The sequence below is a fragment of the Gorilla gorilla genome, chromosome 17, assembly GCF_029281585.2.
Source record: "Gorilla gorilla gorilla isolate KB3781 chromosome 17, NHGRI_mGorGor1-v2.1_pri, whole genome shotgun sequence".
Lineage (NCBI taxonomy): Eukaryota > Metazoa > Chordata > Mammalia > Primates > Hominidae > Gorilla > Gorilla gorilla.
In genome coordinates this window covers 66,104,019-66,120,502 of record NC_073241.2, presented here as the reverse complement: position 1 = coordinate 66,120,502, position 16,484 = coordinate 66,104,019, and the positions used below count along the sequence as shown (strand labels likewise).

Below are 16,484 nucleotides of genomic sequence, written 5' to 3'. Positions count from 1 at the left end.
TCACCTCTTCATTCAAGACAACAAAACCAAACCTAGTCAGGTATATAGTTATTCATAGTGAAGCATTTTGAAGAGAAAACCAGATTATAACATTTAACCACGAAAGTTTTATTTCATAAACCCATTTATATAGAGACAGGCTCTGTATCTAAAAGTGCGGATTTTTTAAAATTTCCTTTGCCATTTGGGGGATGGAAAAGCATCCCTGATTTGTATATTAAAGCACAAGCATCTGTCCTACTGATGATATTCTAGGGAAGCACATTAGCATAAAATTTAACGATGTCAAATAAGTGGATGTGAAATAGGGACTGCGTAAAGACACTATTTCCAAGGCTGACAGAAACATCACTGTTTAGAAATGCAAATGAAACCATTATGTTCAATAATTATATGAAAATATGAACAGTTCAGCATGTTTTCCAGCCCTGATGGCGGTTAATGGCATGTACGCTTATGTAAATAACTACTATTAAAACTAATGCTGAAAAAAACTAATAAATTCATACTAAAGCAACTGATTTAGTATGCTTTTAAACCCCAGCAGTGCTCACTTATTAGAAAAGAGTACATTATTATGTTTAGAACTCATTACTGCTACAAGTCACTGCAACTCCATCAATTACCATGCATTAATGAAAATGGGACACATACAAAAAAAATTATTGCCTCTCAGCAGTTTTCTTTAAAGACAAAATCTAGGAGCATTACCATCATGGGCCTTGTAGGGAACTTACCCACATGATAATCTTTATTACTAAAACAGTACTTCCAACACTATCATCTCAGGGTATTTTGATCATGAGAAGGGCTAACCTTTATGTAAAATTATCAACATTTTACAAGATTGACCATTTTAACACCAATAAGAAAATTTTAATATTTGAATTGCATCTCTAAAAACTTTTACTAACATATATTTGGCACATGGTTTGTTTTTTTGGAGGGAGGCTAAGAAATGAAAGTATATAGTGGTAATCATAACAGTGTAGATGATAGATGATTTCATTCCAAGAAACTGTCTAATATAACAGAAATCCCATTGTATTCTACACTTAAATCTCAGTGAATTCTGTGTAACTAAAGGATTTAATTTTTAAGAACAAGCATTAAATTTCATTCTTGGCCACAAGCTGGATTTTCTTGCAATATATTAAATATTAATACAAGATATTAAGAAGTTAAAAATTCTTGTTCTTTAAAATTAAAATTTAGCTGGCACCTTACAGCAAGAAAATGCTTACAGAGCAGGAATTCAAATATAGAAAATGTGCCTTTGCTCTTACTCTACTTCTGCCAACTTTCCCAATTTATTCTATTTCTCTAACATATGTAATTTAACTGATCCACTTCATTCTTTCCTAGCAGTCAGGAAAACAGAAAACATTGCAGCATCTTTTAAATGTGAAATATATTTGCTAAATCTCAAATGCAGTCCAGATACATATCATGAGTATATGTATATTTTTAAATTATAATTGCCACGTCAGCCCAATCATTTGCAGTTTTAGCTCACATGCTTATTCACCTCCTGAGAAGCTTTTATTGCAATTTAGATATACTATCACCAGGTGGCAGTAGAGTGTCAGATTATGCAGATTCAGTACTAATGGGCAAGTTTTCTCTTGAGTCAGATCTTTTCTGATCAAGCAACCCTGATTTAATAATTCATTCACGTAACATGTATTTATTTACTGACTACATACTGAGCATAAGGTAGTGTATTAGAATCTCAGTATACAATAGTGTACAAGACAGAAATAATGCCTTATGAAGGAAACAGACAATAAACATATACTAAAAGTCAAGTGCTATAAATAATCAGTGTCCATTCATGATTAGTAAAAGCAAAAAACAAGAACAAAAATTCTTGGCAAACTAAGAATAAAAGAGAAATTATTCAATGTGATATAAAAGGCATCTACCAAAACCCAAAAACCCACAGGTGACATCAAACTTAAAGATGAAATATGTATTTCTTCCTAAGATACAGAACAAGATGAAGATGTTCTCTTCTCATCACTTCCAGTTAATACCTAATTGGAGGTGTTGCAAGAAGGCAAGAAAAACAAATAAAGGGCATAAAGATTTAAAAGAACTAAAATTCTTTTCATTTGCAGATGACACGACTGCAAATAAAATCCTAAGAAATGTGTAAAGCAACTATTAGAATTAATAAGTGAGAATTTAGCAAGGTCAAAAGATATAAAATCAACATACAAAACTTAATTGTGTTTTTAAGTTCAACAATGGAAAAACAAAATTAAAACCAAAGTTAGAACAAACTTTCCAAAATTAACAGACTCTGTTCTGCTGACTAGAATTGCAAATCATGGTGAAGCTTGAAATGCCAAGACTTTAAAAAAGTGTGGCTCCCTATAATCTGTGGAGTCACTATACCAGCCTAAAATTGCTGGCAGCAGATGAGTTTTATATGAATAAGAAATAAACATATATCTTTTTTTGAATACTGTCACTTTGGCCTTTCCTGTTATCTGTGCAAGGAAGATTGATCCTGATATAGTTTCATAAAACATTCTCAAGTTGGTTCCATCTAATCAGAGCCTTCTCAGCTTGATTTCTGCATTATTTTCCTTGAGATCTCTTCTATGCCTTGTCAGAACACATGATGCTAAGACTCTTTAGCAATTCCTAGCTGACTTATTTTTAGCAATAAACATCCTTACAACTGCTTCAGAAAATTAAAAGGGATGCTCCTCAAACAATCAAAAAAACTTTTTGCTTCAAAAAGCATATTATCTTTTCAAAAACCAGAAAGCTAGTTACTTTTCAGGCAACAGAAATCTGAATGAGGACTCTAAAGGCAAAACAACAAAAATATTCAAATAGAAGATAACATCTGAAATAAAACATAACATTTGAAAGATACATATCAAATATGTCTTCACATCCACTTTTTATGCTGTAAATTTTTTCAGGCCAAGAAAATATTTTATCATCTTTATATTTTCATAGAACTTCATAATTCTAAAACAGTTACATATTTTGGATCATTTGATAAACCTGTGTGACAAATAGTTCAGTTTCCAAAATACTATTGTGCTTCTTATTTCATTGAGATAAGTCATATTTGAGACATCAATTTGTAATTAACTAAAGATTTACCAATAGGGCTTTCCATATAATTTTTTTAAATTTAATAAGTGGGGGAAAAGCTGCCTTAGCAATACATCAAATTACTTCTCTGACATGCCAAGCTACTATATAACGTTATACAAAGAATATACTTCTAAATGTTGTGACATCTCTAAATGATTAAGCTCACTATCATATTAAAGCCTCCTCTCACCCCATTTTCCTCTATACTGCTGAACTAGTCCTTGTGCTTTTAGCCTGTCTCACTGATGCCTTCGGAATATTATAGTAAGACAGAGGTGGCTACTTGGAAACTTTTCTCTGAACTCACTAATAACTATTCTCTTGTGTCACCATATCATAGGCTGTCCTTATTGTCAACTTTTCTCCCATGCAAATTTCTCACTAGGGCAATTACTATATCTAACCTCCATTTCTGTTGGTTTTATCTCTCTCTCTCATCTTCTTTTCTCCTTTGCCTCTTGACACTTTTCCTGTGTTTATCAGTTTTTGTGTGAAACAAAGTCTCATAGATACAATCAAAAAAATAAACACACACATTATAACAACTATTTGAAAAACTGACCGGTTTAACTGAAACCCAGCATTATCTTTAGATGCCTGGATTTTCCAGGCCACATTTATTTACAAATTCAAAAACTGCTTGGGGATGTTCTGATGGAAGAATTCTTTCTCCATGTGGCTCTGCTCTTCATAAGCCTGAGGGTTCAAGAAAATAAGATGCTCAATAGCCTGGGATTCTGTATTAAGAAAAGATAATAAAACTGGGGGAAGATGATAATCCTTACCATCTTCCATAGGAAGATACAATTCAGATATTCTGTTGACTTCTAATTATTTCATGAGCATAATTATATTTACTACTTCTGAAAAATTAGTTTTGAAATGCAAAATCTTAAGTACAATTTTTTTTAATGTTACTGCATAAGTCTCTAACTTAAGTGAGAGTATTACCATCTAAATCATTTATTCATAAGTTAAGGCCATCCTAAGGTTAAGAATACTAAGACAAATTTGCTACTGATTAATAATAAAGTCACTCACTATATTCTTCAAATGTAAAGCAATTACAAGCTGTGGTATGGCAAACAGATGTAGCTGAAAAGAGTACATCAGATAGCCCTTTAAGGAAAATCAGTAATGTAAAAGGCTAAACAATAATCCTAAATAATACCCTGAATGATAATTATGAGATTGATTTATTTAAAGTCTATTTCTTCATACAAGAACTGTTGAAACTTTCCAAAGTAATTTTAAATGATGCTATACAGGTTTAGTACCATTTATCCAGAACAGAACCATCACTGAAAAAAAGATAATTAAACAAAGATGTAGCAAATAAATGTTTTTTGAATTTCAGTTTGCTGAGCTTATTTACATGTGGGTATCAAAAAGAAATGAAATCCTTAGCCACTAGAGCCAGGTGAGAAGCCCCAATCCACATTTATTTGAACTGCAGTGTCACTCACTATAAAGCAACATAGAAGTTGCTCTCTGAGGATGTTAAGGTTCCACGTCTGGAGCCTTCAGTAAATCGAAGACATCAAAACCAAAGCAAAATCAAGCTTGGAAAGTTAAACTATTTTTTTAATTATAAAATGAGTACATCATATATATTAAAAGGGTCTCAGCTAGTAAGGCAACAAGATTGCCAAAAATCTAATCTCATCAAAAAATAATACAAAATGATATTTAAAAATTATTGTTCAAAAATGTATTAACACCCAACCAAGAAAATAAAGCTAAAATGATCAGAGAACGATATCTGAAAATACACTAATATTAGAAACACTACCCTCCACAAATACACTGAAAAGCCTTCTAAGCTGATAATTAGAATAAAAATTACCAAAGAACTAAGTACATATTAAGTACTGCCTTAGTCTGCTCAGACTGCCATAACAAAATATCACAGACTGGGAGGCTTAAACAACAGATATTTATTTTCTCACAGTTCTGGAGGCTGGAAGTCCAAAATAAGGTCTGATCGGGTTTGGTTTCTGGTGAGGGCTCTCTTGGCTTTCAGGCTGCTACCTTCTTGCTGTGGCCTCACACAGGACAACGTGGGGGTGTGGTGTGTGACAGAGAGATCTCTCTGCTCTTCTTCTAGGACAACAGTCATTGGATTAGGGCTCTACCATTATGACCTCATTTAACCTTAATTGCCTCCTAAAAACCTTATCTTCAGCTACAGTCTCACTGGGGGTTAGAGCTTCAACATATGAATTTTGAAGGGATACAATTCAGTCTATCGCAAATACTTAAGTAACAAATAAATACATAAGCAAACGAACCTTGCTAAGCCCAGAATAGCAGGCAAAGGGGCTGAAAAGCACCATCTCTTCTCACACTACTCCAAAAAACACATGTTTAGCAGTTAGATAAACTTATTAGAATTTTTAAAAAATATTTGTCTCATTCTTACAGAAGAAAAACTGAAAATCAGAAAAGGTGCTAGAAGATATGAAGCAGATCTTTAAAATCTCTTCCAGCCTTAAAACAAATCCCAAAACATCCCTTCACATAGATGCCCTTTGGCACGACAGTATCTCCTTTTCCTCGTGGCCTTCACTTTCTCACCCCTACTCTAGCCTAAAGCCTTTGCAAAGCAGCTTATTCTTCTAAAATGTCATTGAAGTGCTCCTGCATTCAATGACTTACCAAAGTCACAAAAGTATAAAGTAGCTGATCCAAGATCTCTTATAAGTTTTCTTACTAAAAATTCAGGACTGTTTCAAGTACACAACAGTGCCCAAAGAACCATAAGAAGATACGCAAGTTAGGGCAGCTGGTACAGGTATGAATGCTAGGAGCCAAATACTATTTTAAAAAATGTACTGGGGAAGATGACTTTAAAAATTTTTGAAGAAGGAAATTAGTAAAACAAACAATGACAAAGAAACAGAAATTAGATGTAATAAGCAGGAAAACCCAATGAGTCTTTCTTAGCTGGTATGTGGGGGCCATAAAAATGAAGGTCACACATGTTACTTGACACTAGTAACGGAGGGCTTGAATGTCAAAATCAAGAATATGCATTTGGTCCTTTAGGCCATAAGAAGCTGTGGAATGGTATGAAAAAGCCAAGTGATGTAATAAAAACAGAACTTAAAGCCAGACACAGTGGCTCACATCTGTAATCCCAGTACTTTAGGACGCCTAGGTGAGAGGATCACTTGAGCCCAGAAGTTCGAGACCAGCCTGAGAAACATAGGGAGACCCCGTCTCTACAAAAATACAAAAATTAGCCAGGTGTGGTGATGCATGCCTCTGGTCCTAGCTACTTGAGAGGGCTGAGGTGGGAGGACTGCTTGGGCCTGGGAGTTAAAGGCTGCAGTGAGCCATGACTGCACCACTGCGCTCCAACTGGATGACCTGGTAAGACCCTGTCTCAAAAAAAAAAAAAGTAGTCCTTAAGAAAAATTAATCTGGGAACAGTAATGGAATGAACTCTTTCAAACGACAGTTGGAAACAATGGAGGCAGGCACACAAGGAATGAAGTCAGGTAGCAGTGAAAATAGCAAGGAATAAGGTTTCAAGGGAAAATGAGTAAGACCTGGTGACTGAATGGAGATGTCAAAATACAAGAAAATTGCTTAAACATTCTACATATCTGGATTTTCTGGTAACTTAAGGTATATGCTTTTGAATACCAAAAAATTTTTAACCATCTTTGGATAAAAAGCACCATAAAATATATTACACATTTTTATAAAATTGTGCTTTAAAAAGTAAGGCTTATTGATATTTGTATCATTCACTGCTACAGAGAAAATTTGGTATAGTGAAAAAAGCAGAACACTTGGTGTCAAGAAATTTCAGTCTTAGCTCTGCAATGGGCTGTTTCATTACCCTTCCAGACCTGTAAAACGATAGTAAGAGTATCTGCCTCACGTAAGTTAACCAGGCTATTATGAAGATTAAAAATGCGTAAGTGAAAGTGCTCTGTAAATAGAAAAGCAATATAAAAATGCAAGATGTCTTAGTAATAAAAGCACTAATACTTCTAATAGGATAAAAACAATTTAACACTGTCTTGCCTCTGAATACCATGTTGTATTTAATATATGACGTCCTTGAGATATATCTAAGTGGGCAGAGTTCTAGGCTGCTGTGTATTTTTAGTTCTTATGTGTTTTTTAATAGTTTTTCTATCAACTCCTCTGTCAACTTCTAGTCTCATAGCAGCTCCATTCTCTACTTCTAATTTTCTGCTTTTAATCTGCAATGAGCTTTAAAACTAGACACCAAATAATAAGTTTATTATTATCCATATGACAGCTTTAGAAACTCTCATATAAGAAAAGTTCTATTGGGTGTGGCGGCTCATGTCTGTAATCTTAGCACTTTGGGAGGCCAAGACGGGAGGATCACTTGAGCCCAGAGGTTTGAACCCAGCCTAGGCAACATAATGAGACCCTTGTCTCACACATACACACACACACACACACACACACACACACACACACACACACACAAATAGCCAGGTGGGGTGGAGCACACCTGTGGTTCCAGTGACTACAGTGGCTGAGATGGGAGGACTACCTAAGCCCAGGAGATCCAGGCTGCAGTGAGTCCTGATTATGCCACTCCAGCCTAGGCGACACAGCAAGATTCTAACTCAAATAAATAAATAAATAAATAAGAAAGAGAGAGAGAAAAAGAGAGAGAAAGTAAGTTCATACATACGGGACTGGAGTGGGTGAGGAGTGCCTCATTTTATTCTTATTTCCTGGATGAATTCCAAAAAAGTAAAGTGTAACTATAACTCATTATTAAAGAGTAACTTAACCCCTAGAGACTCTTATTGGGATGAATTTTAGTATATGGTTACATTTATATAATTTCAAAAAATAATTTCGACTTTTATTTTAGATTCAGGGGTACATGTGCAGGTTTGTTACATGGGTATATTCATGATGCTGAAGTTTGGGGTATGGTCACCCAGGTAAGTAAGCATAGTACCCAATAGTGAGCATATAATTTCTTTACTTTCTAAAAACTTTTGTCACAATTTCTCCCTGTGGTTAGCATTAATAACTAAATATTTTTAAGAGAACAAAAATAATCTTTAAGAATAGTTTAGACAACAATAAAATAAATAACAATCAGTTCTTTCTTTAAGTATGCCTATCTCTCTGTAATACAAATGGAAAGAATCACTCAAACTGTTAGTCTGATATAAAATGTCATTCCAGGACAATTTATAATAACAACGCTCCAAAATCTGCTAAATTTGTACAGCAACATAGAGTAAATAAAATGGCCTCAAGAAATACAACTTCTGTAGTATTCGTGATGATTATCAGATCAGTAAAACAGCATTTTCTAGGGCTTGTTAAATGGAATGAAGTGGCCCTATCCAAGTACATAATATATTCTTTCACTAAATAATTCAATTTGTAAACAAAAAAAAACAAAAACCCAATACTTATTCAAAACAAAAAGGCCAAGATTCATCAAAGTTGATAAGGTGTTTATATTAGTACCACACTGCCAAACACCAAAATACCCTTTCTTCTTCCATATCCCTTCTCTTCTACTTACAGTCTTCTTCATTTTAAGAACTTTAGGTTTTTTACTTTCCCAAAACTATTTCAAAGACTAGAACATCTGCCTTCTCTTCTAAAGGGCCAGAAAGATACATTAAAAAGGAGAGACCTTTTCTCTTGAAACTTACATTCTTTTTTTGTGAAAATTTTTTCTACCTCTCCTGACATACCACTCCACCGAGATCTATGATACAGCTTCCTGCAGTATGGTTCCTATCCTCGTTAAAAGTCTAACAGATGATGGTGACAAATCATGGTAGTCTGGCTCCTATGCAGGGATGAGATATATAGTTAAATACAAAGCTTCGTATAGCTCCAGCGTATTACTGTTATTTGCAACGAATGATTTCTTTCACATAATCATATAAAAATCTTGTGAATTTTCTCTTACCTATTTTCAGCACAGACATTATGGGATCTTTGGCTCATTCTTAATACAGTCCTCAGAAAGATTAAGGCTAGTTCCTTTAATGTAAACTAATATTTACTAATGTAATATTACTAATGTAAATGAATATTTGATCCAGCAATCCCACTACTGGGTATCCACCCAAAGGAAAACAAGCCATTATATGAAAAGGACACATGCACATGGATGTTTATAGCAGCACAATTTGCAATAGCAAAAATATGGGCCCAAGCTAAGTGGCCACCAACCAATGAGTGGATAAAGAAAATATGGTATACACACAATGGAATACTACTAAGCCAGAAAACAGAATGGAATAATGACCTTTGCTGCCACTTGGATGGAGCTGGAGGCCATTATTCTTAATGAAGTAACTCTGGAATGGAAAACCAAACATCGTTATGTTCTCATTCATAAGTGAGAGCTAAGTTATGAGGCTGCAAAGGCATAAGAATGATATAACGGACTTTGGGGACTCAGCAGAGGGGGGAAGAGTGAAAGCGGGTGAGGGATAAAAGACTACATACTGGGTACAATGTACACTGCTCCAGTGACAGGTGTACCAAAATCTCAGAAATCAGTTATTAAAATAACTTACCCATGTAACCAAAAGCCACCTGTATCTCAAAAACTAGTGAAATAAAATAATTAAAACAATTTTTAAAATTATATGTATTTCTTGAATATAGAGTGGTATTTAAATATATGTACGTAATTCATATTTTCACTTTTTGGACTTCTGATTCACTTAGGGTTTATTCTGGTGTGTGGTATGAGGCGTGGGCTCCAATTGTATCTCTTTCCAAATGACTCTCCAGTTGTCACAATACTATTTATTACAAAGTCCATCCTGTTGTCACAGTTGTGAAATGCTATCTCAATTATATTCTTAATTTTCGTATGTAATTGGATTTACCTTTAAATTTTCTATTCTGCTTTAGTGGGCTGGTTGTTTATTCATCTACCATGTTTTGATAGAGACCTAATCACTTCCTTCTTGGCTCTTCTTTATGAGGCTGATTAGTTAATTTTGCATATTTCTCTACATGAATTTCATAGCCAACTTGTCTAGCTCCAGAAAAAATCTCATTCATATATATCTTTTTGGAGAATTACATTACACATATATGAACTAGGAGAATATCTGATATCATTTTTTGTTGAGGCATCCACATGAACAAGGGCTGTCTTTCCATTCGTTCAACTCTGCTTTTGTCTCTCAGGAGTCTTTGAAATGTTCCTCATAAAGGTTTTGTACATTACTGTTAGGTTTACTTTATTTTTGAGATGGAGCCTCACTTTGTCACCTATGCTGGAATGCAGTGGCACAATCTCGGCTCTCTGCAACCTCTGCCTCCCAGGTTCAAGCGATTCTCATGCCTCAGCCTCCCGAGTAGTTGGGACCACAGGCACATACCACCTTGCCCAGCTAATTTTTGTATTTTTAGTAGAGATGGGGTTTCACCATGTTGGCCAGGCTGGTCTCGAACTCCTAACCTCAGGTGATCCGCCTGCCTTGGCCTCCCAAAGTGCTGGGATTATAAGCGTGAGCCATGACGCGCAGACATATTTTTTTTGTTGACATTTTAAACTTCTTTTTCTGCCATTTTATCTTCTGACTGGTTATTACTTTTACATAGATAATATCATTGATTTGGATATGCAAAGTTAAGTTTCATACCATATGCAAATAAAGGTGATTTTGCTTTTTTTTAAAAAAAAAAAAAAGAAGAAGAAAGAAAAAAAAGCTAGTTCCTTTAAAATTCTTTCTTTGAAGAGCAAAGTTTCTAAAATGACCACCCATGTAATGGGCTCAAGGATGTGAGCTACAAGCACCTTTCTAAACCCCTTCAATTTACTAAGCCCTAGTCAGAGAGATAATAGAAACAGACCAGAATGTGGAAAACAAACAAAAAAACCACAACTCTGTCAGTTTGATTTCTGGGAGAGGAAACTAAAACTTGGTTTCCTCCCAGTGAGCACTCAACAGGTGCAAGTGGTACAGAGAGGTTTTTCCTTCCAGAGAGATCAGAAGATAAAGCAGAGGAAAGACCAATTTCATTCTTCTACTGGGCTACTAAGCAGCCCAACCCTTGCATAATCTAATGAAAATCAACAAAATCCCAGCGAAGAAAGGCACAGAAATGAGAAACCTGGGTTAGTCATCTCATCCCTCATCCATATTAATAATAGTAAAAATCAGAATTGCAATTTTTTATTCAGTGGCTACTTAGACTAGGTCCTTTACACATATAATGTAAAGAATCTATCAAATTCCAATAGGCCTGCAAAGAAGGCATTTTAGTTATCTACATATTATAAACAAGACTCAGAGAAGTTCGGTAACTTTCCCAAGGGATCAGATAGCTAGTCAGTGCTAAAATGGGATTATGACTCTAAATCCCACTGTGCTTTCTTTGCTGTCACTTCCCTTTGCTATGCCAGTTAAAACAGTGAAGTCAGCAAACATTAGACTTTAGTACTTTTCTAATATAAGCTTTTTACCACCGCTCACCATTGATCTGAGTCATATGTTCTAGAAATACAATTAGCTTAAATATTAATCAAATTTTATAATGGCTACATCCTCTGTGTCTTACACTATTACATGCCAACATGTTTCAGAATTATTGTTATTGTACATATTTCTCTCTAAGTTTCACATTTATCTTTCTTTTCATACTCATCCAGCCAAGTAAAAACCTACTAAGTTCATCAGACTGCTTGGCTTTGTAAATGGCACATTCATTTACATGGTTAAGTTCTCCAGAAATAAACTTTTTTTGCTTAAAGACTGAATGTTACTAAGACTTTTAATGTTTTAATAATAAATTCACAATTTTCTACAAGAAGAAACCCTTCAACAGGCTGATCCTGATGCAAACACATAAAATATCTTTTCCTTTTTACTAAGGCACTAGTCTGTGTTTGTACAGCTGATCAATAAATCAAGTTACTCAAACTTTTAAAACAAAAACCCCATAAATGTTGGTATAATACATCTTTAAAATGCCAAAAATCAGAATTAATGGATATAGTTTCTCACACAGAAACATTTTAAAATGATCTGAAATTATCTGATTTCATGTATATGTAAGAGTCTGAATCATCCATGTATGATAGGTAAATGTATCTGTAGTTAAAATTATATTATTTTAAATTATAACCTTGTTTTATGTTTCTAAGTTTTATAGAGCTTTATGTACTGTAAAATCATCTATATTAACCTTTGACAGGTTTATTCTGGTAAAGGAGATTTGCACCTGAGCAATCTACTTGGAATAAAAACCATAAATGTCATTTAAAAAAATCATGTCCTTTCTTCCATGATAATAAAGTTTTATAAATACTACCTATATTTTGGTGATTAAAAAAAACTTAAACCAGTTTTACCAACTAAAATATTTTAATTTTTGACAATGATATAACATTTGCTCCAATCCTTATTCACAATAATAAAGAAATGCTTAGGCCAAATTCCTTTTTACTATATGTAATATAAGTCTGACTATGCCACATGACTAAAAGTCTTTGACTTTACTCACATATCTTTTCCTTTCCTTTCTTAGCTTATAAGATAAATCATGAACCAGCAAACCTTTACTGAAGAGTCAAATAATAAATATTTTAGGTTAGGAAAGGCATAGGGTATTTGCTGCAATTACTCTGCAGTTGGTGCACAAAAGCAGCCACGGACAATACATAAAGGAATGGGTATGGCTGGAATTAGCTGGCACACTACTGGATGTGGCCCACAGTAGTAGTGTGCTCCCCCCTGAGTTAAATCATGAGGAAAACATGAAAAATAGTGTCACTGCAATCACCTAGGTATCATAATATTTAGCCTGACAAAAGAAACCATTCACAGCCATGCTAAGTATAGACTGGTTTAGCACTGAATAGAATTAATCTTGACCCAGAGAGTGCTAAATATAACAGTCTACTTGAGTTAGATTCTACTTTTCCAGATAACCGCAAAATTTTCTTAAGTATTTTACCAAACAAGGGCCCACTCTAATTGTGCCCAGGTTTTCTAAACTGTCTACTACCAATCTCTCTCACCTTTCCCCAACTCATCCCAATTCCACTGTATGCTACAGATTTTTTTGTCCCAGGAAGGTTAAAGCATCACCACCTCCTCTCCATACAAAGAGTGAATTGTATTTCCCTTACCTCTGCTGCCAGAGTTGGGGGCTGAATTCATTTCCAGTCTTCTTCTCCAGTGCTGCCTTCTACTACATAACTTGGACAAGCTAAATGCTCACTTTCTTAGCCTCCTTTTGCAGCCTACCATGGCCACATCACAAAATTCAGGACTTTTATAAATATCATATAAAAGACCACTGGGTGGGGAGTAGGGAGTGCTTTCATAAAGTTTTTATGTTTTTAAAAAGAGGGAGAGGGAGTCATAATTACCAGGACCTCTTCCCCTTTTCTGCCTGCCTTAATGGAAATGTAATGCCTAGAATTGGAGCAACCATTAAAAAAACCTGAGAGAATTGTAAAGCTGCCAGCACTGAAAACGTTAAATCACTGAATCTCCATAATCTCCAGAGTACTTGTTATGTGAGAAATAAAGGAGCCTGTAAATTGAATTTTTGTTGCAAATGAAAGCATTCCTAACCTACCATTTCTAAAAAATGCTAGGACCTGGAGTACTACTCCTCAAGTAGAAGAGTAAATAAAACTGGCTGAGCTCTTTGTTATGAATTCTGACTAAACAGCATTCCTTTAAATCTAGAGAAAAAAGTAGCAGGAAGAAAAACACAGAAGACTATCTTGAGGGTCAACAACCAAGGGCAATGAAGTCAAAGTGGGCCAAAAAAAAAAAAAAGAGAAAGTTGGAGATGATTATCCAAATGCTAGAGATGTAGAAAAAAATTAATAACTGAAAAAGCACTCATCTAGACTTGTGAGGCCGACAAGCCTTATTCATGTTATACTCAGCAGATCAATTCTGAGAATTCTGATTGTATTAATTTCCTATCATGAACTCCCACTGCTTGGAAAATAAAAGTTCAGGACTCTGTTTTTATAGCTACAGTCTTGTATTTTTCAAGCTAATTATTATAATTTATCTTTATGCTTCCATTTCTCTGGTATTCACAAAGGCATAGTTACTGTCAATACAAGACCATTTTTGACATTTGCAGAATCTTTGAAACAATTATTAACAATCAAGTTAATGATGATACTGCCAATAAAAACAATGGTGGTTTCACGCATTCACACACTAGTTTAGCTGGCAGATCCATCATTCTAACTTTAGGGACTTCTCTTCTACATCCATATTGCTGCATACAATACCCAAAGATAAGTAATTCTACCTATTCAAAAGAAACTTCAGAAATAGCTTATTTTAACACACCCCTAAAATATGTTTTTACTTTATCTTCTTACAAATAATGCTATACACACACACACACACACACACCCCTCTAGGTCTAAACCCAATAGTTTTCTGCTCCATAAGAAGGATTTGGCAGCATTATGCTGCCGTGTAAACACTTATCAATTACAACATCTATACAGTAAAAACAATTTTTTTTTAATTTTTATGATTTCAGAGCAGAATTCCTAGGACTGTCAAAGCTTTAACTAGAAAGAATACCAAATACAAGGAGGTTCCAGCTCAATTACAGCAGTGGAACAGAATTTAATAAAGTTCCAACACTACACTTCAATGCCCAAATTTCTTCTTGTCCTTTTTAGTTGACAAGTATGTGCTTAGCAGCCTAACAGCAGCAGCAGAACAGCTGGATGGCCTTATCAGGCACAAAGGAAGCTATAGCACATACTGTTAAGTGTCGTTCTGATTGCCTAGAAATGACAGCACATGCAGATTTACTCCCTGTTACAAATTAGAACAATTATTTCTCTGGAGTTTACATTGTCTTCATGAAATAGTCAAACTTCTGGCCAGGCACGGTGGCTCACACCTGTAATCCTAGCACTTTGGGAGGCCGAGGCAGGCGGATCACCTGAGGTCAGGAGTTCAAGACCAGCCTGGCCAACAAGGTGAAACCCCGTCTCTACTAAAAATATGAAAATTAGCTGGGCCTGGTGGTGGGTGCCTGTAATCCCAGCTACTCGGGAGGCTGAGGTAGGAGAATCGCTTGAACCCGGGAGGTGGAGGTTGCAGTGAACCGAAATCGTACCATTGCACTGCAGCCTAGGCGACAAGAGCGAGATTTCGTCTCAAAAAAAAAAAAAGAAATAGTCAAACTTCCTGAACGTTAAAAAAGAGAACTTTCAAAAGGATATCTTCCCTTTCTTTGATGATCAGTTCATTCTGTTCTTCCAACTGCCTGATCTTCTTCTCAAATGACTCCTGCTCAGCTTTCAGTCTTTCCTCTGTCACTTCCTTTTCCTCACTTACTCTGAAAGAAATAAAAAAAAAAAAAAAACCTTTAACATCTATCAGAATAAAATTAAACATGTGCCTACAGCTGCAGTTTACAAAACCAGACTTCTTCCAAAGGTATGCCGAATTCTTCAGGAACACTCTGTTCTGTTTTGTTGTTGCTTTTTAAAAAACTTAATCTCTCGTAAGGCAATCTTTTTCACCTCTGTAATAAAAGATCCATGCAATTTTTACATTAAAAATGTTTTCAATCATCAGAGATATCTTAAATATGTAAAGTCCTACAAAGGATGCAGGTGCCAAATTATAATCCAGGACAGAAATATATTCTGATTTTTAAAACATGGGTTTCATTTTTTTGTTACCAAAACAGGTACAATCAATTGATTTTGATTTACATTTTGTATAAGTTTATTTAAATCCTATTAATAAAATAAGCAAAATATGTACTTTAAATATTTTACTAAATATACATAGGCAATTTTACTTTTTCCTGGTACCAATACCCAGCATTCTTTAGTAGCATATAAATAGTATGATTAAATAAAAAGATGACAGTAACATAAAGGAAGGTTTGCAGTACATGTATCCTTAGTCCAAAAAAAAATTATAAAGTTAAAAACATGGACCAAGAAAATGTTTAACTCTGAAAAGGATTCCAACTTAATCATACCAAAAAGGGATGACTTCTGACAAGAGCACAGAGAGAAAAAACAAAAATTTAAAAACAAACAAACATGAACAACACCAACACTTTATTTACAATTCACTGAAGTATATATTGGGACAATCCTATTTTCATTCTACTCTGTGTGCAGAGACATTAACCCCAAATTTCTCTGTTACTGGTACTGATTTCTCCAAAGCTCATAGAATGCACTTATCCTATAAGATAACAGGAATAGGTGTAAGTGAAACCCACAGGGAATCTAAACCTTTTCTTTGAGCTACTGAATTTACTTCTGCTCAGAACGCTACTCTACTAGAGCAATTTCTGCATAACATGAATCCCATAGGTTTTCTTCTTGCCTGCCCTCTGGT

At 34.8% G+C, this 16,484-nt stretch overlaps 1 protein-coding gene across 5 annotated transcripts in view; it reads right to left on the bottom strand.

The window, feature by feature from the left end:
• KIAA1328 (KIAA1328 ortholog) overlaps window positions 1-16,484 on the bottom strand; it is a 403,426-nt gene that overhangs the window by 329,273 nt on the left and 57,669 nt on the right. For all 5 annotated transcript variants that reach the window (XM_019013838.4, XM_019013839.4, XM_063699149.1 and 2 more), the window contains one exon: window positions 15,344-15,459. In XM_019013838.4, the coding sequence (XP_018869383.3) occupies window positions 15,344-15,459 (116 nt within the window). The remainder of the gene's footprint in view (window positions 1-15,343; window positions 15,460-16,484) is intronic.